This window comes from Sapajus apella, unplaced genomic scaffold (genome assembly GCF_009761245.1).
Source record: "Sapajus apella isolate SASKATOON/1434 unplaced genomic scaffold, GSC_monkey_1.0 scaffold48, whole genome shotgun sequence".
NCBI lineage: Eukaryota > Metazoa > Chordata > Mammalia > Primates > Cebidae > Sapajus > Sapajus apella.
Window position 1 is genome coordinate 7,161,238 of NW_022436988.1, and position 19,466 is coordinate 7,180,703.

The 19,466-nt window shown below is 57.7% G+C and overlaps 2 protein-coding genes and 1 long non-coding RNA gene across 10 annotated transcripts in view; 2 read left to right on the forward strand and 1 right to left on the reverse strand.

Moving 5' to 3' along the window:
* Window positions 1-221: 221 nt before the first annotated feature.
* On the forward strand, window positions 222-6,567 carry GALK1 (galactokinase 1). Of its 3 annotated transcripts, none has more exons than XM_032241661.1 (9): window positions 222-590; window positions 1,773-1,962; window positions 2,412-2,531; window positions 2,700-2,835; window positions 2,960-3,141; window positions 5,880-6,030; window positions 6,107-6,269; window positions 6,352-6,442; window positions 6,476-6,567. In XM_032241661.1, the coding sequence occupies exons 1-8, from the start codon at window positions 336-338 to the stop codon at window positions 6,421-6,423; spliced, it is 1,269 nt and encodes a 422-aa protein (XP_032097552.1). In that variant the 5' UTR covers window positions 222-335; the 3' UTR covers window positions 6,424-6,442; window positions 6,476-6,567. The 3 variants fall into 3 exon arrangements, with proteins under 3 accessions (XP_032097552.1, XP_032097553.1, XP_032097551.1); XM_032241662.1 differs by having other exon boundaries at window positions 6,352-6,427; window positions 6,461-6,545; XM_032241660.1 differs by having other exon boundaries at window positions 6,352-6,545.
* Window positions 6,568-6,661: 94 nt separating this feature from the next.
* ITGB4 (integrin subunit beta 4) overlaps window positions 6,662-19,466 on the reverse strand; it is a 37,781-nt gene continuing 24,976 nt past the window's right edge. For 2 of the 6 annotated variants that reach the window (XM_032241652.1, XM_032241657.1), the window contains exons 27-41: window positions 16,494-16,698; window positions 14,973-15,130; window positions 14,374-14,554; window positions 14,139-14,276; window positions 12,359-12,541; window positions 12,138-12,269; window positions 10,760-10,969; window positions 9,930-10,166; window positions 9,229-9,387; window positions 8,584-8,733; window positions 7,877-8,065; window positions 7,636-7,791; window positions 7,387-7,551; window positions 7,183-7,293; window positions 6,662-7,079 (exon numbers count right to left, since the gene is read on the reverse strand). In XM_032241652.1, coding sequence (XP_032097543.1) covers window positions 6,940-7,079; window positions 7,183-7,293; window positions 7,387-7,551; window positions 7,636-7,791; window positions 7,877-8,065; window positions 8,584-8,733; window positions 9,229-9,387; window positions 9,930-10,166; window positions 10,760-10,969; window positions 12,138-12,269; window positions 12,359-12,541; window positions 14,139-14,276; window positions 14,374-14,554; window positions 14,973-15,130; window positions 16,494-16,698 — 2,514 coding nt within the window. In that variant the 3' untranslated portion in view covers window positions 6,662-6,939. The remainder of the gene's footprint in view (window positions 7,080-7,182; window positions 7,294-7,386; window positions 7,552-7,635; window positions 7,792-7,876; window positions 8,066-8,583; window positions 8,734-9,228; window positions 9,388-9,929; window positions 10,167-10,759; window positions 10,970-12,137; window positions 12,270-12,358; window positions 12,542-14,138; window positions 14,277-14,373; window positions 14,555-14,972; window positions 15,131-16,493; window positions 16,699-19,466) is intronic. The other 4 variants (XM_032241656.1, XM_032241658.1, XM_032241655.1 and 1 more) reach the window with 3 other exon arrangements.
* Window positions 10,909-11,850, forward strand: LOC116525653. Its single transcript, XR_004257764.1, has 2 exons — window positions 10,909-11,089; window positions 11,628-11,850. It is a non-coding gene; the product is annotated as an uncharacterized LOC116525653 (long non-coding RNA).

Sequence of the window (19,466 nt, forward strand, 5' to 3'; positions counted from 1 at the left end):
AGGGTGCCAGCTCCATTGCTCTGGCTGTGTGGGTGGTGGTGGGTAGTGGGGCGCATAGAAAGTCACCAAGGCCAAGGAAGGGCAGCTCAGAAATCCCGGTCATGCCAAGTGCCACTCAGGGCTATTCTCACTCTAGTGAGTACCCACTGGTTTTTCCCGAAGTCCAGAGAGAAGGACATCATAGGGGGCGCTGTATCCCACCCGGCGCCATCGGACCCTGCCACCCGCCACCCGGCAGCTGGATTCCTACGGGAGTTGCGGGCGGGGGCGGGGCCGGCTGAGGTCTGGGGGCGGAGCGTCCGGGCGGGGCGGGGCGCGGCGCGGGGCGGGCGGGAATGTGCGCACCCCAGCTCCTGGCTCCGACCGAGCATCCCGCGCCGACGGAGCTTTGCCGGAGCAGCGGTTCCGAGCTGCCGAAGCGTATCATGGCTGCTTTGAGACAGCCCCAGGTCGCGGAGCTGCTGGCCGAGGCCCGGCGAGCCTTCCGGGAGGAGTTCGGGGCCGAGCCTGAGCTGGCAGTGTCGGCGCCGGGCCGCGTCAACCTCATCGGGGAGCACACGGACTACAACCAGGGCCTAGTGCTGCCTATGGTGAGGGGCTGCGCGGGGAGCCCCCAGCCCGCCGCCGCCTGTCCCGGCCTCCGAGGAAGGCGAATCTCAGGGGTGCGGGGGGTGCGTTCTTCCCTCGTGGGATGTGGGGCGGGCAGCCGCGCCCGGGGCACCCGTGCACGGAAGAGCTACCGGGACGGGCTGTTCCCCACGTTGGAAGGGAGGAAGCGAGGAAGTGGCTGGGAGAGGGTGCGCAGCCGCCTCTTCGCTCAAGCCTGCCCTCTGGGGGCTGCGGGTCCTCGCCTTCAACCTGGGAGCGTGTTCCTTTTAAACCGTGAGGCCCTGTGTGCCACGCAGAAGGGGACAATCCACGCCTCTGGCCACCGTAGGACCCCAACCGCAGACCTGGGCAAACGTAGCCTTCTGGCCCGGCCCATTCGATTTACAGAGGAGGAAACTGAGGCCCGTAGAGGCTCAGTGAACTGCTGGAGGTCACACAGCAGGTTCTTGGTGGGTCTGCGACTCGGGAGTGAGGACTCCCGGCTTTCAGCGTGGGGCGCTTTCCGCCCATCTGCAGCTTGGGGAATGCACAGGTACAGGGTGTCCAGGGCCACTCCAAAATGGAAAGGCTTTGGAGCTCCTGTGATCTGTTTTCCCTTTGGGCTGGCTCTTCCCCCTTGCCCCACAGCTCAGGGCAGAGTCCAGGTCTGTGCTCCATCTGCAGCCGCCCCGCCCCTCAAGACCCAGGCGGGCAGGGCCCAAGCCCCCAAGGCCGGCTGACCCTCAGGCTCTTCCCTGCAAAGCTGAACCTACAGGTTCAGAGCCTGATGACTGGCTGGGCATGGAGGCTCACGCCTGTAATCCCAGTAGTTTGGGAGGCCGAGGCGGGCAGATCACCTGAGGTCAGGCGTTCAAGACCAGCCTGGTCAACATGGTGAAACCCTATCTCTACTAAAAATACAAAAAATCAGCACCTCTAATCCTAGCTACTCGGGAGTCTGAGGCAGGAGAATCACTTGAACCCGGGAGGTGGAGGTTGCAGTGGGCCAAGACTGTGCCATTGCACTCAAGCCTGGGCGACAGAACGAAACTGTTTCAAAAAAAAAAAAAAAAAAAGCCTGATGACTCTGGAGGCATCAGAACTTCAGCTGGAGGTGGTATCATTGGAGAGGCTTACTCCATCAGCCAGTGGAAGCCTCACCTATTCCTTGTCTCTCCTGTCAGGCCCTGGAGCTCGTGACCGTGCTGGTGGGCAGCCCCCGCGAGGATGGGCTGGTGTCTCTCCTCACCACTTCTGCAGATGCTGATGAGCCCCAGCGGCTGCAGTTTCCGCTGCCCACAGCCCAGCGCTCTCTGGAGCCTGGAACCCCTCAGTGGGCCAACTATGTCAAGGGAGTGATTCAGTACTACCCAGGTATGGGGCCCAGGACTGAGCCAGGTTCTCACTGATACTAGGAGTGCCACCTCACAGCCACAGCTTGTCCAGTACACTGTGGGGAAGGCTTGAAGAGTGGAGGATCCCATTGTATGGATGAGGAAACTGATGCCCCCAGAGGGTCTCGAACGCACCCTGGGTTTCCATGATCTGATTGGAGGAGGCAGGATTCAAACCCCAGCCTTTTTTCCCTCCAGAGCCCTCAACCAGGAAGACAATTAGAACTGTCCCAGCAACCTCAGAGGGTGGGAAAATGGAGGGCAGTGGGTCCCTTGGCCCAGCAGGTTGGTGCCCTCTTTGACAACTGAGACACACGCCCTAGAAACAGTTGCCAGACTGTTGCTGCCCTTCCCACCAGGGCACATGCCCTTGCCGTGCCCATCCTCACAGGCAGCCCCTTTTACCATTACCCATTCTTTCCCCTGCAGCTGCCCCCCTCCCTGGCTTCAGTGCAGTGCTGGTCAGCTCAGTGCCCCTGGGGGGTGGCCTCTCCAGCTCAGCATCCTTGGAAGTGGCCATGTACACCTTTCTCCAGCAGCTACGTCCAGGTACCACCTAGGCCCCAGCCCTGACCCAGCCCTCCTTTCCTGAGGTCTCCAGATGGTCCAAGTTTCTACTATGGCTTATGGAGGGGGTGGTGGGGAATCTCTCTGGAGTGTCATCAGTGCCACTGCTGCTCCCATCAGCCCTAGCCTTCCCACCTCACTGTTCTGCAGACTCAGGCACCGTGGCTGCCCGTGCCCAGGTGTGTCAGCGGGCCGAGCACAGCTTCGCAGGGGTTCCCTGTGGCATCATGGACCAGCTCATCTCACTGATGGGGCAGAGAGGCCACGCGCTGCTCATTGACTGCAGGTGGGACTTGCTTTCCTCGCCCCCTCCCACCTGCACTCAGGAGCTCCTGGGTAGCGTGCCCACTGCCTGGTGCGGCAAGCACACACTTGGCCTCGTCATCTCCCCAACTGTAACTCCACCCCAGGTCCTTGGAGACAAGCCTGGTGCCACTCTCGGACCCCAAGCTGGCCGTGCTCATCACCAACTCCAACGTCCACCACTCCCTGAGCTCCAGCGAGTACCATGTGCGGCGGCGCCAGTGTGAGGAAGTGGCCCGGGCGCTGGGCAAGGAAAGCCTCCGGGAGGTGCAGATGGAAGAGCTGGAGGGTGAGAACTGGCTGGGGCGCTCTGTCCTGGAGGCGGCTGCACTCCCTGCTGGCGCCTCAGTGTGGCCTGGATCCTGCCCAGGACCCCGATCTCCAGGGCCTTCTGCCATGCTCTGTCCAGTCCCTCCAAACACTGCAAAGCAAACCCAGGGCTCCAGCCTCAGCAGGGCTGCTTGAAATCCTGCAATGGTCTTATCTAATCAGAGAATCATGTTTCCATTGTGGAAAATGTGGAAAGTACAGAGCAGAAAATAAGCTATAAAAGTGCTGGGATTAGAGGCATGAGCTACTGCACCCGGCCTTGTTTTTTTTTTAGTAGACGGGGTTTCACTATATTGGCCAGGCTGGTTTTGGACTTCTGACCTCAAGTGATCTGCCTGCCTCATCCTCCCAAAGTGCTAGGATTACAGGTACAGGTGTGAGCCACCACGCCCGGCCTATCTGCATTCTTTTAATATTTTCTTAGGAATGGATTCTTAGGAGTAGGATTCCAGAGTCGAGACAAGTATTCTAGGCTGCATGCGGTGGCTCACACCTGTGTCTGTAATCCTGGCACTTTGGGAGGCCAAGGTGGGAAGAATCACTGAGCTCAGGAATTTGAGACCAGCCTGGGCAACAAGGCAAAACACCATCTCTTAAAAAATACAAAAATTAGCCAGGCGTGGTGGTGTGTGCCTGTAGTCCCAGCTACTTAGAGGCTACTTTGAGCCCAGGAGGTAGAAGCTGCAATGAGCTGTGATTGTACCACTCCCCTCTAGCCTGGGCCACAGAGTGAGACCCTGTCGAAAGAACGAAAGAAAGAAAAAGGAAGGAAGGAAGGAAGGAAGGAGAAAGAAGAAAGAAAGAAAGAAAGGAAAGAGAGAGAGAGAAAGAAAGAAAGAAAAGAAAGAGAAAGAAAAGAAAGAGAAAGAAAAGAAAGAAAGAAAGAAAGAAAGAAAAAGAAAAAGATCCTTAAGGCTTCTGCCATTATTGGACCAGGAAGGTAATCTGTTGGACAGTTTTAAGGTCATATCGATATTAACTCATTTAATTCCCCCAAAACTCTAAAGCACATTCTGTTACCATAATTCTTAATGTTTTTGATGGGGGAATCTACAGTGAGAGGCAGTGCTGGGATCTGAACCCTGTCTGGACAGATTAGTTCCAGGCCTCACACTCTTGACTGCCTGGCTGTGCTGCCCACCCTGAGTTGCCCCTTCCTGGCAGTGTAGGTGTGTCCATCTCCGGGACAGTAGACCGCTCCGAGGGACCACCCTGTCCTTTTCCTTTGTGAACTGTCATGTTCTCCAAAACAGCACTCAGACCTACCCTGCCTGCTCTGTGCAGATGACCTTGGCCAAGGTTTTCACACTGGAACAAGTCAGTCCCTCCTCCCCACCCCAGCCTGTCCTTGCTGCCCCTCCTCCAGGTCTCCTGCCTTGGAGCAACTCACCCTGCCTCCTCCAGAGTCCTGCCCTAGAAGCCCCAGTCCCTCTCCTTCCGTCCCCTGCTTGGCTCCTTCCCTCAGCCTCCAAGACACGCTCAATTTTCCTCCCTCCTAAAACACCGCCCACTATCTCATTTCCATTCATTTCATTTTTCTTTGTTTTCTATGAGAGGGAGTCTCTATTGCCCAGGCTGGAGTGCAGTGGCATGATCTCTGCTCACTGCAACCTCTGCCTCCCAGGTTCAAGCGATTCTCCTGCCTCAGCCTCCCTCCTGAATAGCTGGGATTACAGGCGCCTGCCACTATGCCCGGCTAATTTTTTTTTTTTTTTTTTTGAGACGGAGTTTCACTCATGTTACCCAGGCTGGAGTGCAATGGTGCGATCTCGGCTCACCGCAACCTCCGCCTCCTGGGTTCAGGCAGTTCTCCTGCCTCAGCCTCCTGAGTAGCTGGGATTACAGGCACGCGCCACCATGCCCAGCTAATTTTTTGTAGTTTTAGTAGAGACGGGGTTTCACCATGTTGACCAGGATGGTCTCGATCTCTTGACCTCGTGATCCACCCGCCTTGGCCTCCCAAAGTACTGGGATTACAGGCTTGAGCCACCGCGCCTGGCCTGCCCGGCTAATTTTTGTATTTTCAGTAGAGACGGGGTTTCCCCATGTTGGCCAGGCTGGTGTCGAGCTCCTGACCTCAAGTGATCCGACTGCTCAGCCTCCCAAAGTGCTGGGATTACAGGCGTGAGCCACCGAACCCCTTTCTTAGTCCTTTGAATCTACTTGCCCCTCCATCCGGCCATGCCACCTGCCCTAACAACCTTCCCCCTTAAACCTGCGTGTTTGGCCAGGCACGGTACCGAGTCAGTACTTGTACTGACCCAGTACTTGTACTGACCCAGGTGCCCCTCCAGCCTCATCTCCAGCCAGACGGGACAGCCTGCTGGTCCCGGCTGCTCCTGCCCCCTCTTTGGAGCCCCAGCCCTTGAGGCTCCACGTGGCTCAGCAGAATTTCTCCCCCTGCTCTGTGGTAGCCTCTTGAGGGCAGCACTCACCTTGGAGAACAGAGAGTTTCCACCGTCACTGCGCCCTGAAGGACCAAGGTGTCCCAATTTATAGTCGGGGAGGAGGCGCTGTGATGAGGGGGCTCTTCAGACCCATGCCCAAGAGAGCCAGGCTGCCCCGACCCCCTCGGCCTCCCACCCTTCACTGTTGAGCGCCCTGGCAGGGCCACTGCCATTACTGCCTGCCAGCCCCCACAGGCGTCGGGGCCCCAGGCAGTGGGAGGGTGGCTGCTGACTCCTTTTTCCTCCCCAGCTGCCAGGGACCTGGTGAGCAAGGAGGGCTTCCGGCGGGCCCGCCACGTGGTGGGGGAGATTCGGCGCACAGCCCAGGCAGCAGCCGCCCTGAAGCGCGGGGACTACAGAGGCTTCGGCCGCCTCATGGTGGAGAGCCACCGCTCGCTCAGGTGAGGCCCTCTGGGCGCCCCACTCCTGCTGGGCCCAGGCTGGCCCAGGCCCACCCCTCGGACATCTTCTCTGCAGAGACGACTACCAGGTGAGCTGCCCGGAGCTGGACCAGCTGGTGGAGGCCGCGCTCGCTGTGCCTGGGGTTTATGGCAGCCGCATGACGGGCGGTGGCTTTGGTGGATGCACGGTGACACTGCTGGAGGCCTCATCTACTCCCCAGGCCATGCAGCATATCCAGGTGGGCAGGTACTGGGGCCTGGGTGGGCAGGAGCGGTGGCTTCCCAGGGCCCTGCCACTCACCCCTGGCCTGCCTCTCTCAGGAGCAGTACAGCGGGACCGCCACCTTCTACCTCTCTCAAGCAGCCGATGGAGCCAAGGTGCTGCCCTTGTGAGGTGCCCCCAGGACCGCACGCAGTGGGGATGCAGGGCCTGCAGGCCAGTCCCACAGCTCTGTGCTAGTGCCACCTTCCATATCTGGGTGCTCAATAAACTTGTGCCTCCAGCGTGGAACCTGCCTGCCTCTAGAGGTGGGTGTCTGCTTGGGCGTCAGAGAAGGAGGGTGTCAGGACAGCTCCCCTACCCTAGGGGAGCACCTCTCAGGCCGCAGAAGAAAGGGCAAGGCAGGGCCTCGCAGTAGCAAAACCTTTTATTAAGTGCAGAACAAAGGCTGGGTCTCTGTGCTGCTCCCAGCTCTTTGGTTACAAATAGGTTTGGGCCCAGAGAGGAAGGACCTTGCCCACCTCATGCCTCCCAGAGGACACCTGGCACCTGCTCTGTGCATGCAGGTGGGCTGGGCAGGCCCCCAGGGGTGCAAGGATGGAGTAGCTGAGGAGGCTCTGGGAGAGGAGCAGGGAGGAGGCCTGGATTCCAGGACATAGCAGGGGTGGGGTGGGGTGGGGTGAGGGGGGTCAGGTTTGGAAGAACTGTTGGTCCACCTGGCTGCTGAGGGTTCCACTGGTGGTCAGTGTCCGGCTCACAAACTCCTGGGTCACATGGCGGGTGAGGGAGCCACCTGCCTCCAGGTGCTGGGCCCCCAGGGTCAGTCCGTCTGTGGAGGAGGTGGCAATGGCTGACCCGCCTGGGGTCTGCCCCTCTCCCTCTGCTAACTCCCTGTCCCGGCAGAGCCGGGACCCCCGGCCCTCAGCGCTCACCCATTAGGAAGGGCTCCATGGCACTGGTGTGGGTGGTGGTGATGCTGCTGTACTCGCCTTGCAGTGGGTGCTGGAAGAGCCCGACGTGGCTGCCTAGCTGTGGGAAGGGGCCTGGGGTGGGCAGATCGGCCGGTCAGAGGGTGGTGCCAGGAGAAGCCACGGCCTGAGGATGGATTGGGGGTGAAGGAAGGGACAGGTGCCCACCTCCGTCCTGGGACTCGATGGTGATGATGCCCTCACGCTCTGGCCCGAAGCCCTCGGTGGTCCTGGCCTGCACCTTGAACTTGTAGGGCACATTCTCACTGAGGCCCGGCACGGTCAGCCGGCTCTCAGGGCTGTCTCCGTCCACCCGAAATGTAGTGGCTGTCCCTGAGCAGGGAAGATGCCTTCAGCCTCTGCAGGCCCCTCTCTACCCCTGCCCTGGCCACCCCTGTCCCCAGGGGCGGGCAGCACCTCCTCCTTGGGCCATCTCACAGGTCACCAGGTAGCCGACAATATCCCCATTGGGCCTCCGTGGCCGCTCCCAGCTCAGCTGCAGCGAGTCTGGGCTCAGGGCGGTGAACACCAGCGGGCCTGGGGCACTGGGGGTGCTCAAAGTGAAGGCAGAGCCTGGGGGCAGCAGAGGAAGAACATCAGCGTGTGGGTGGGTGGCGGGCATGATGGGGGCAGTGTGGGGCTGGGGGAGGCAACTCACCTGGCAGGGGACAGAGTGGGCTCTGCGGGTGCACCTGGGACTCAATGGTGATGACGCCCTCACGCTCTCGGCCCCAGCCCTCCTGGCTCTGGGCCCGCACGCGGAACACGTAGGAGTGGTTGGGCAGGAGGTCTTCCACCACCACCGACGTTTGGGCAGGGTTGGGGATGTTGAGCCGATGCACCTCACCTGGGGGGTCATGTGGGGACAGGCAGCAGTGCAGTGTTACTCCCACCCCTGGCCTGATCCCCCTCTTCCCTCAGTTGCCACGGAGACCTAGTTATCACCCACCCTGGACTGGCTGTGGTTTGGGTACAGGTTGGGTACAGTATGGCATGGCTGGTTGTTCAGGTTGTATACTATATAAGAGTGGAGCCTGGAATCCCACTCATGTTTGGGCAAAATCCCGGTCATGCTGCTTTTAATGTGCCTCCCCAGGGAAGTGGCACTTCCTCATTCCCCCAAAGGCATCTCAGGCCAGCAGAGGCCCTAGGATCTCAGGCCAAAGTGGCCTTGTTATGCAAACATAGCAGAGAATGACCCGGAGAGAGGTTGGGGGGCGGGGCGGTGAGACCTAAGAGGGGTGGGGAATGAGGTGAGACCCTCTCAGGCTGGATGGGGCCTTTTAGAGCTCAAGGGACTTGGGTGGGTTCCTGACACAGCCAAGGTGCCCCGTGTGTCATGCTGGGGCCAGGGCTGTGCCTCACCGCCATTCAGCAGCTGGTACTCCACGCTGTAGCCCTGCAGTGCGTGCTCACACCGTGGCTCCTGCCAGCTCACTCTGAGAGATGTGGGCCCCAGGGCAGAGAACACCAGGCGGGTGGGTGTGTCAGGCACACCAGCAGTCGGGCGAGCGTCTGGGGACAGGAGGCCACAGTCAGCAAGAGATGCAGGGACTGGGGTCTCAGTGGGAGTCACAGTGCTGCCCCCGGCCTCCCTCCCTCGGCTGGCATGTCTACACTGACCGCTGGCTGGACAACTCACTCACCCTGCAACACCCTGTCCAGGCTGCCCAGCACCTCCTGCACGTCCTCCAGGAGGGTATGGGACCTCGTCTGTGCTAAGAGAGCGTGAGCCCTGTGTGTCTGCCAACCACACCCCTCACCTCAGCTGGCCTGGCCCCTAGCCTGCCCCAGCCCCAGCCCCAGCCCCAGCCCCGCCCCCTGGAAGGGCAGAGGCAGTGTTAGGCATCAGCACTGATGGTGGGGCAGGTGGTTAGCGCCTGTGGGCAGGCAGGGGTCCTGTGGATGAAATGGAGAGGAAGCGGTGGGCACAGCTGGCGGCTGCTATGGTGGCTGGATGGCAGATGGAGCAGGACAGCGGTGGAGACAGGATGGCCACCCCTGTACTACCTGGGCCCCAGGAGGGCGCTGCTGGCTTCCCAGCCAGGATTATAGAGTCTCGTGGGCCCCTGGAAGAGGGTAACCCTTTCATCTGAGCCCGACTCCGGGACCCCAGGGCCCAGGACAGCGGAAGCCTGCTCCTCCCGTATTCCCAGATGGGAGGGAGGCCTAGGGTGGGACAAAACAAGAGTGAGAGGAGCAGGGAGCGTGCATGCCTGTGTGCCTGTGTGTGCATGCCTGCGTGCCTGTGTGTGCATGCCTGCGTGCCTGTGTGTGCATGCCTGTGTGTGCATGCCTGTGTGTGCATGCCTGTGTGCATGCCTGTGTGTGCATGCCTGTGTGCCTGTGTGTGCATGCCTGTGTGCATGCCTGTGTGTGCATGCCTGTGTGCCTGCCTGTGTGTGCATGCCTGTGTGTGCATGCCTGTGTGCATGCCTGTGTGTGCATGCCTGTGTGTGCATGCCTGTGTGCCTGTGTGTGCATGCCTGTGTGCCTGTGTGTGCATGCCTGTGTGCATGCCTGTGTGTGTGTATGCATGTGTGTGCATGTCAGCATAGATGTGTGTGCGTGCATGCGTGTGTGTGTGTGTGTGTGTGTGTGTGTGTGTGTGTTGGAGGATGGGCCGTGGGGACAGCAGGCCAAAGCCCGATGCTCCAGGAGCTGGAAGAGACGGATTAGTGGGAGAGGCAGGGTTGGCTGAGGTCACTCACCGTGGGAGGAGACAGAGGTGAGGGTGGAGTAGTCCCTGGGCAATGTGGCCGAGTGTGAGTGCTCCGAGCGGGTCAGTGAGTGGTAGTCCCGTGTGAGGGTGGAGGACGTGCTTAGCACGCGGTGGGGCAGGTGTGGGCTCAGGTGGGTGCCATAGGCAGCACTGGACGTGGTCATCCTGTTCAGGGAGTTGGCGCTGCCCGGGAAGGCAAAGTCCATCCGGCCATTCATCAGGTGCTCTGCGGGCAGAGAGCAGGGTCACTTGCTCAGGCCTAGTGGACATGGGCCCTGCAGGGCAGGCTGGGCCCTGGGCATTCCTGGTCACCTACCCTCTGGGTGGCTTTTGCTTAAATACAACCAGTTTCCCTCAAACCACTAGGGACAGAGGCCCTATGTCCCTGGAGGAGCCCAAGGGCCACCCAGGCTTCCACAGCCTGTGTCCTCTGGCGGCCACTATATGGGTGAGAGCTGACCCTGGCGGTGGCGGGGGATTTGCTGCCCCGGCAGTCAGCCCTGCCCTGGGGAGGTCCTGAAGCCTTCCCTCCTGTCCTTTGAGGGCCCTGAGGGGTCTACTTGGGTGCCAGGGTCGGCTGGACAGACTTCTGAATTTGCACCCCCTGGGCAGGCAGGCACCATAAGGGCCCAAGCGTCTGCTTCGGGCGTCCCCTGGCACTGGGCCCTGCCTCTGAGCTGCTGTGGCCCCAGTGGCCAAGGCCCCAGCCTGGCTGAAACACCCGGGGCAGCACAGACGCCCACCCCAGGCCCCCAGACCCTCCGGCGCTAGTGAGTCTGGGTGGGCGCGGACCAGGGTGTGGCGGGTGAACCCTGTCACCTCCGAGGGGCCCCGGTGTCGCAACGCGGGGCAGGCTGCCGCCCTTCCCGCCCGCGCCGCCGTCATCCGGGGGCCCGTAAGGCGCCTCGGCGTCGGAGGAGCGCCCGCTGCTGGCCGACAGGCGCGGGATGAGCTCCGGGGGCAGCCGCCACGTGATGCGACGCAGGTCCAGCTCCTCCCCCAGCAGAGGCTCGAACTTCCAGCCGCAGCCTTGGGAACAACGAAGGGCCGCGTTGGCACCGCCTGGGGGCGCTGGGCCGAGCAGGGCCAAGTGGGGGAAGGCCAGAGACGCTGCAAAGGGAGCCCGTCTCCGGCTCCCGGGATCCCTGGGTGAGTGATGGGGGCGGGGGTAGATGCGCACGGCCCGGCGGGCCGCGAAGCCCCGCGGCAGGTGAGACCCTTGCACGGCGGGAGCCTTTCCAGATGAGCGAGTGTAACCTTGGCACAGCTGGGGAGGAGAGACCCCTGGACCTGCCAGGAGACCTGGGGGAAGCCTAGGCTCTGTCACCAGTTGTGAGGTCTCCCTTGCCTTACTTAACCTCTCCGAGACTCAGTTTCCCGTCTGTACAATGGAGGGAGGAATCTCGCCCCTGCCTGCCTCCCAGGGACCGTTCTGCAAGCCACCCAGTGCTTCGAAGATAGTGTTAGAAGCAGCTGAGCTGGGGTTCCAGAGTCATACCAGCTGCGCTCCACCTGAGCCTCTCAAAACGGCTCCTTAAGCCCAAGCTCAGCTCCGTGGGGCCAGTATGTGTTCATGGGGTGGGGCAGGTGTGGAAGCATAGGCAGGGACGGGAGAAAATACAAAAGACATACACGCTGAAGAGGCTTTTCCACTCATGGTACTGTGTGATTGGTATCCATTATACAGATCAGAAAACTGATGCCCCGAGAGGCTAAGTGATTCATCTGATGTTCCACAGTGGAGCCAGAGCTGAAACTGAGCACTCAGGAGCCCCAGCTAAGGGCTCTGCAGCAGGCTGCTGGGAATCAAGGAGGAAGGACAGAGCCAGTGGGGGGTGTTCTTGTCTCCTTGGCTTCCCCACCCCTGCCAGGCGGCTGTATTATTATACAGTAATAAAAATACTATATAAGTAATGAAATGTAAGTAAGGCAAGGGAGACTTCCCAGCTGGTGACTGCGAGGCTGCTCAGGGCTCCTGGGCCAGGCCTGCGCCTGGGGGGGTGGCCTGAGTTCCTGCGTCCATGGCACAGCTGGTGAACCTTCAAGTTGTAGAGATGTGCACACCATCACGTTTGTCCTAGGCTGTCTTAACCTCCATGACCCCTGGTTGCTGGCCTCTTTGCTCTCTCTGGACCCCGTGGACTCACTCCGTACCCCAGGCCCCCACTGTCTTCTTGTAGGTCCCAGGCCCACTCACCAGTGTCATCAGAGACGCTGGGCCTCTGGCTGCCAGACGGAGAGCGTAGAACGTCATCGCTGTACATGAGGAAGCTGTCATAGTCCTCCCCGCTCTGGGCGTCCACGATGGGGATGTCGGGAATGATGGGGACTGCAGGGCGGGGGAGTGAGCCAGGGCACTGGCTGCTGCCCTCTGTCCCCCTACCCCATCTGCCCCTCACCTCTCTGCCCACCACTCACTGGACATGGGCCGCTTGGGCTGGGTGGCCAGGTTGATGATGGCCTCCCGCTCGGGCCCCCAGCCCGCCCCATTGCGCGCCTTCACCGTGTAGCGGTAGGGCTGGGACTCCCGCAGGTTCTCGATGAGCAGCATCCGGTTCTTAGGATTGTCAACCAGCACCTTCTTCATGGGTCCAATGGGTCCTGGGGCAGGGAGAGTCCGTCAGAGGATCTCCCAGGTTGCAGCCTGGTCCCAGTACCACCCCAGACACAGCGGGACCGCCGTGCCTCCCCTGAATGGCACCCAGAGGCTGGGGAGCAGGGCACAGTGAGCCACTGCTGAACTGCCACCTGCAGAGCCCTGAGAGTCAGCATGACTGGTGTAGACACGTGTCACCAGCCCTTCAAGGAACTCTGCTGAGTAAGTGGCAGAGCCAGGGCTGGACTCAAGTTGGCTCTGATGTCCACCTCTCCCGATATGTCCATGGTGCCTTCACACGAGGTGATGGCATGCAAAGGGGGTCGCCCACCCCTGCCTCCCTTCCAGGACTGGCGAAATAACCGTTCTGCCAGGCACTCTGATCTTGGGCTACCGGATAAAATACTGTATAAAATAATACTTTTTTTTTTTTTTTGAGATGGAGTCTGGCTCTGTCACCCAGGCTGGAGTGTAGTGGCACGATCCTGGCTCACTGCAACCTCCACCTCTCAGGTTCAAGCAATTCTCCTGCCTCAGCCTCCTGAATAGCTAGAACCACAGACGTGAGCCACCATGCCTAGCTAATTTTTTTTTTTGTATTTTTTAATAGAATCGGGGTTTCATCATGTTGGCCAGGCTGGTCTCGAACTCCTGACCTCAAGCAATCCACCCACCTGGGCCTCCCAATGTACAATTTTTTTTTTTTTTTTTTAGATGGAGTTTCACTCTTGTTGCCCAGGCTGGAGTGCGATGGCGTGATCTCGGCTCACCACAGCCTCCGCCTCCCAGGTTCAAGCAATTCTCCTGCCTCAGCCTCCTGAGTAGCTGGGATTACAGGCATTTGCTACTATGCCTGGCTCATTTTTGTATTTTTAGTAGAGACGGGGTTTTGCCATGTTGGTCAGGCTGGTCTCAAACTCCCAACCTCAGGTGATCCGCCCGTCTTGGCCTCCCAAAGTGCTGGGATTACAGGCGTGAGCCACTATGCCCTGGCCAGAATTTTTTTTTTTTTTTTAGACGGGGGTTTTGTTCCTGTTGCCCAGGCTGGAGTGCAATGACATGACCTCAGCTCACCGCGACCTCTGCCTCCCAGGTTCAGGTGATTCTCTTGCCTCAGCCTCCTGAGTAGCTGGGATTACAGGCATATGCCACCACGCCTGGCTGATTTCATATTTTTAGTAGAAATGGGGTTTCCTCCATGTTGGTCAGGCTGGACCCCAAATCTTTTAAAGTGCTATCTGAAATTCACAGCCTCCTGTGTTCCTGTTTGCTAAATCTTAACTTTCCTCTCGCCCCAGGAAAACCATGCAAGCATGAGCTCCCTGGTTACCTGCTTGGGCAGGGGTGCCCCTGGGCCTGTGACCCCACTCCGCACAGGTAACCACCTGCCCTTCAGGCTTCTGGGTTTGGCCTTAGAACACAATCCAGCCCAAATCTGGCCAAAACGCTAAGGATGCCTCAGGCTTATCTGCTGACCAGGATGAAGGCCTTGAGTGCCCTGCACAGCAGGTCCAGGAAGTGACCTGGAGCTCCCTCCATCTTGGCCCCTCCCCTTCCACAGCTGTTGTCCCCGCAGGCAGGAAGGGAGGATCTGGTTCTTACGGTTGTCCTCGTTGACCAAGCCGTAGCAGACCTCGTAGGCTGTGATCTCACCGTTGGTCTCAGCCGGCTCAGCCCAGCTCAGCTGGGTCACCGTGGAGGAGACGACATTGAAGGCCAGACGCCCTGGCTCGCTGGGCACTGGGGAGCGGAGGATACAGAAAGAGTGCTGTCAGTGGCAGAGGGAGGGAGTGCAGGTTAGCCAGGGGACAAATGGACAGACATGGTGAGGCCTCACCTTCCTGGTGGGTTCGGCAGGACACCGGGGAGCTGTAGGGTCCCTCGCCTTGAGCCCCGTAGGCGCACACCTTCATCTCATAGTCGCAATACGGGTACAGGTTGGTGAGCTCCACTGAGGGCACCTTGCTGTCGAGCAGGTGGGCTTCGGACTCGGGGTCACCCTGAATCCAGTACTTTACCTGCCCCCCCCAGGGACAGGGTCCTGGTCAGGGGGAAGCAGCAGGCACCCACACTGCCTGTCACTCCGATGACCTCTGCCTTACTGTCCTCTTTGCACAGATGAGAGACACTGAGGCCTGAGGGAGGGTCTGAGAGATCTGTCATGTGCATGCATCAGGACTGAGGCAGAGTGGGGGGATCTCCCACTCTGGGGAGGGAGGGGGTCCCATTCAAGGAAGGAGGGCAAATGTCTGATAAACTCAGGAATGGGTCTTCCCTCTTCCCCAGCACAGACCAGGCTTCCCGTTGACCACTTGTGCTAGGGTCCACTGTCACCACTCTCTCAGGGGACCCTGGCCTCCGACGGCCCACCTCTCCAGGGAGTGCTGATGCCAGACCGCCCATCCACCCGTCATGGCCCTCAGCCCCCCACCTTACCCTGTACCCCGTTGGCTTGCCAGAAGGGGGCAGCCAGTTGAAATGGATCTTCCTGGACCCAGCGGCCTTAGCATTGGGGTTCTGCGGGGCGCCCAGGTTGCCATGAGGGGGTAGCTGTGATGACACCATCTGATTCGTGAAGCTCCTGTCCACCTCATCTAATGGGTCAAGTTGGGGCAGGGCAGCTGGTTCAGACCCGACTTTGCCACCAGGAGGCGCCAGAGACCCACTTAAACACCCAGGGCTCCCTGCCCACCCGCCATCTCTGGGGACATGGTACCCCATTGCTGCCACATAGGGCATCCTGTCAAGCTTGGCAGAGGGCCCAGGAGGGTCTCTGGAGAAACAGAAGGAGGAAGGAATTGGTTTGCCCCTTTCTCCCTTGGCAGCTCAGGGAACATTCCACATGGGAACATTTGCTCCCCACCCCATCTCCACACAGTACCCTGAGTATTTCCCTCCTTTCCCATCTTCCCAGCAGGCCTTCTCCCAGCTGGGAGGCTGAAGGCTGAGAGGAACTAACTGGCCCACCCCTTTCAGGAGCCACCTGCATGTTAGAACGGAGGCTGAAGCCAAAGGGCTGGGGTCGGATGGGAGAATTCCTATTGTGCGGTGACAACATGATCTCAGCCTCTCTGGCTATAGGGTTGCCAGATGAAATTCAGGATGTCTGGTTACATTTGAATTTCAGATAAACAGCAAGATTTTTTTTTTTTTTTGATACAGTCTTGCTCTGTCGCCAGGATGGAGTGCAGTGGCATGATCTCAGCTCACTGCAACCTCTACCTCCCGGGTTCAAGCAATTCTCCTGCCTCAGCCTCCCAAGTAGCTGGGAGTACAGGTGCACATCACCATGCCCAGCTAATTTTTGTATTTTTAGTAGAGACGGGATTTCACCATGTTGGCCAGGATGGTCTCGATCTTTTGACCTCGTGATTTGCCCACCTCAGCCTCCCAAAGTGCTGGGATTACAGGCATGAGCCACTGTGCCCAGCCAAGATAGACAGCAAACTTTTTTTGTGTGTGTGGAAGGGAGGACACAGTCTCATTTCATGGCCCAGGTACTGTGCAGTGGTGTGATCACAGCTCGATACAGCCCAGATCCCCTGAGATCAAGTGATCCTCCCACTTCAGCCTCCTGAGGACCTGGGACCCCAGGTGCAAACCATTATGCCAAGCTAATTTGTTTATTTTTTGTAGACATGAGGTCATACTGTGTTGCCCAGGCTGGTCTAGAACTCCTGGGCTCAAGTGATCCTCCCACTTTGGCCTCCCAAGGTGCTGGGATTACAGGTGTAAGCCAGTGCACCCAGCCCCTCTTGTAAAAGAAAAAAAAAGACAAGTATGTTCCAAATATTGCATGGGACATACCTATCCTACCAATGTGTATGTTGATCTGAAATTCAGATTTACCTGGGTGTCCTGTGTTTGGATTTGCTGTCTGGCAGCCCTAGTTGAGAGACGCCCCTCCCCCCCACCCCACCTCTCCCCCTGCTTAAGCCAGTCACAGGCTCTGCCCACCTGGGTCTCTGATGATGATGGTGGTAGAGTGGGGCTGGCCCAGGTGGGCCCCAAACTTAGGGTTGCTGAGCTGGACATGGAAACGGCGAGCCTGGCGACCCCGCAGAAGGGAATCAACCTCCTGCAGCTCCAGGAGCTTCACCTGCAGCTCTTTCCAGGCCTCCCCGGGCTGGAACAGCAGCTCGCCCTCCACGGGGATATAGTCCTGGGGGTGGAGGGGGTCAGGGTCAGGGTCATGGCTGGGGGATGAGACAAGAATCACGGCCACATGCTCCCTCCCAACCTCGCAGACACTGCAGAGACCATCCCTGCTTACTGAGTGGAGTACTTACATCAGTTTCAGGTGTGTGTGTTTGAGGCCATCTCACTCTGTCACCTAGGCTGGAGTGCAGTGGTGTGATCTTGATTTATTACAACCTCCACCTCCTGGGTTCAAGTGATTCTCAAACCTCAGCCTCCTGAGTAGCTCGGATTACAGGTGCCTGCCACCTCTCCCAGCTAATTTTTGGGGTTTAGAGATGGGGTTTTACCATGTGGGCCAGGCTGGTCTCAAACTCCTGAGCTCAAGTGATCCACCTCAGCCTCCTTAAAGTGCTGAGATTACAGGCATGAGCCACCATGGCCAGCCATGTTTTTTGGGTTTTTTTTTTTTTTTTTTTTTTTGAGACAGAGTCTTACTCTGTCACCCAGGCTGGAGTGCAGGGGCATGATCACAGCTCACTGAAGGCTTCACCTCCTGGGCTTAGGCCATCCTCTCCCTCAGCCTCCTGAGTAGCTGGGACTACCGGTGTGCACCACACCTGGCCAATTTTTTTTGGTGTGTTGTAGAGACAGGGTTATCCTATGTTGCCTAGGCTGGTCTTGAACTACTGGCCTCAAGCGATCTTCCCGTCTCAGCCTCCCAAAGTGCTGGGATTACAGGCATGAGCCACCCAGCTTCATTTCTTTATTTTATTTATTTACTTTTTAAGACGGTGGTTTCACCATGTTGATCAGGCTGGTCTTGAACTCCCGACCTCAGGTGATCCGCCCGCCTTGGCCTCCAAAGTGATTGGATTACAGGCGTGAGCCACCACGCCCCGCCAGCCCAGCTTCATTTCAATGCCATGGAGCTTGCCTGAGCAGGATGAAAACAGGGAGGAAAAAAAAAATCCTTCCCATAGAAGACCACTAGGTGGCGCTTCGAGGCAAGATTTCAATTCCAGGCGCAGCAGCCAGGGCCGTGGCTGGGGAGGCAACCTCGTGCCACTCAACTCAGAAAGTGAGGCCCAAAGTTATCAAAAACAAAACAACAAAAAACCAGGGAGCTGCCTGCAAGCAACCTACATGGATACTTCAAAAATGTCAGTGTCGCTGGGCGTGGTGGCTCACGCCTGTAATCCAAGCACTTTGGAGGCCAAAGCGGGCAGATCACCTGAGGTTGGGAGTTCAAGACCAGCCTGACCAACATGGTGAAACTCCGTCTTTAAAAAAAAAAAAAAAAAGTGTCATTAGCCAGGCATGGTGGCTGGTGCCTGTAATCCCAGCTACTCAAGAGGCTAAGGGAGGAGAATCGCTTGAACCTGGGAGGTGGAGGTTGCAGTGAGTTGAGATCACACCACTGCACTCCAGCCTGGGCGATAGAGCAAGACCCTGTCTTAAAAAAAGTCAGTGTCACAGAAGACAAAGCCAGGAAACCGTTCTAGATTAAAGGAGACAAGACACGTGACAAAATTCAATGCCACGTCCTTGATTGGTTCCTGGATTGGGGGGAAATACAGTAAAGCTATAAAGGACACTATTGGGATATCCGAACATGGGGACATTGGAGTATGTACTCATTTATTTTATATATTTTTGAGATGGTGTTTTGCACTTTCACCCAGACTGAAGTGGCACAATGTCGGCTCACTGCAACCTCCACCCCCAGTTCAAATGATTCTCCTGCCTCAGCCTCCCTAGTAGCTGGGATTACAGGCACCCATCGCCATGCCTGGCTAATTTTTGTATCTTTAGTAGAGACAGGGTTTTGCCATTGGCCAGGCTGGTGTCAAACTCCTGACCTCAGGTGATTCACCTGTCTCGGCCTCCCAAAGTGCTGGGATTACAGGTGTGAACTACCAATCCCGGCCAGAATATGGACTAATTTTTGTACTAATGTAATCAATGTGAAGATATAGACATCCACATGTATATCTATATGTGTATGTCACTATCTATATAGAAAGAAAGAGCCCAGCTAGGCGCGGTGGCTCACGTCTGTAATCCCAGCACTTTGGGAGGCTGAGTCGGGCGGAATCACAAGGTCAGGAGATTGAGATCATCCTGGCTAACACAATGAAACCCCGTCTCTACTAAAAATATAAAAAATTAGCTGGGTGTGGTGGCAAGTGCCTGTAGTCCCAGCTACTTGGGAGGCTGAGGCAGGAGGATCACTTGAACCCAGGAGATGGAGGTTGTAGTGAGCTGAGATCGTGCCACTGCACTCCAGCTTGGGTGACAAGAGCAAGACTGTTTCAAAAAAAAAAAGAGAGAGAAAACAGATATTAGCAATCAGTGAATCTATGTAAAGGGAAAATGGGTGTTAGTTGTATTGTTCTTTCAATTTTTCTGTATGTTTGAAGTTTTTCAAAATAAAAAGGTGAGCAATTAAAATGTTTTAAAAAATAAATATCAAAGCTTTTTTTTTTTTTTTTTTTTGAGGTCAGGAGTTCGAGACCAGCTTGGCTAAGATGGTGAAAACCCATCTCTACTAAACCACTTATCCCAGCTACTTGGGAGGCTGATGTTGAAGGATTGCTTGAGCTCAGGAGTTCGACTGCAGTGAGCCAGGACTGTGCCGCTGCACTCCACCTGGGGCTAGACGGAGTCCTTGTCTCTTAAAAAATTATTCTTTGGAATTTTTTTTTTTTTTTTTTTTTTTTAGAGGGAGTTTCGCTCTTGTTGCCCAGGGTGGAGTGCAGTAGTGTGATCTTGGCTCACTGCAACCTCTGC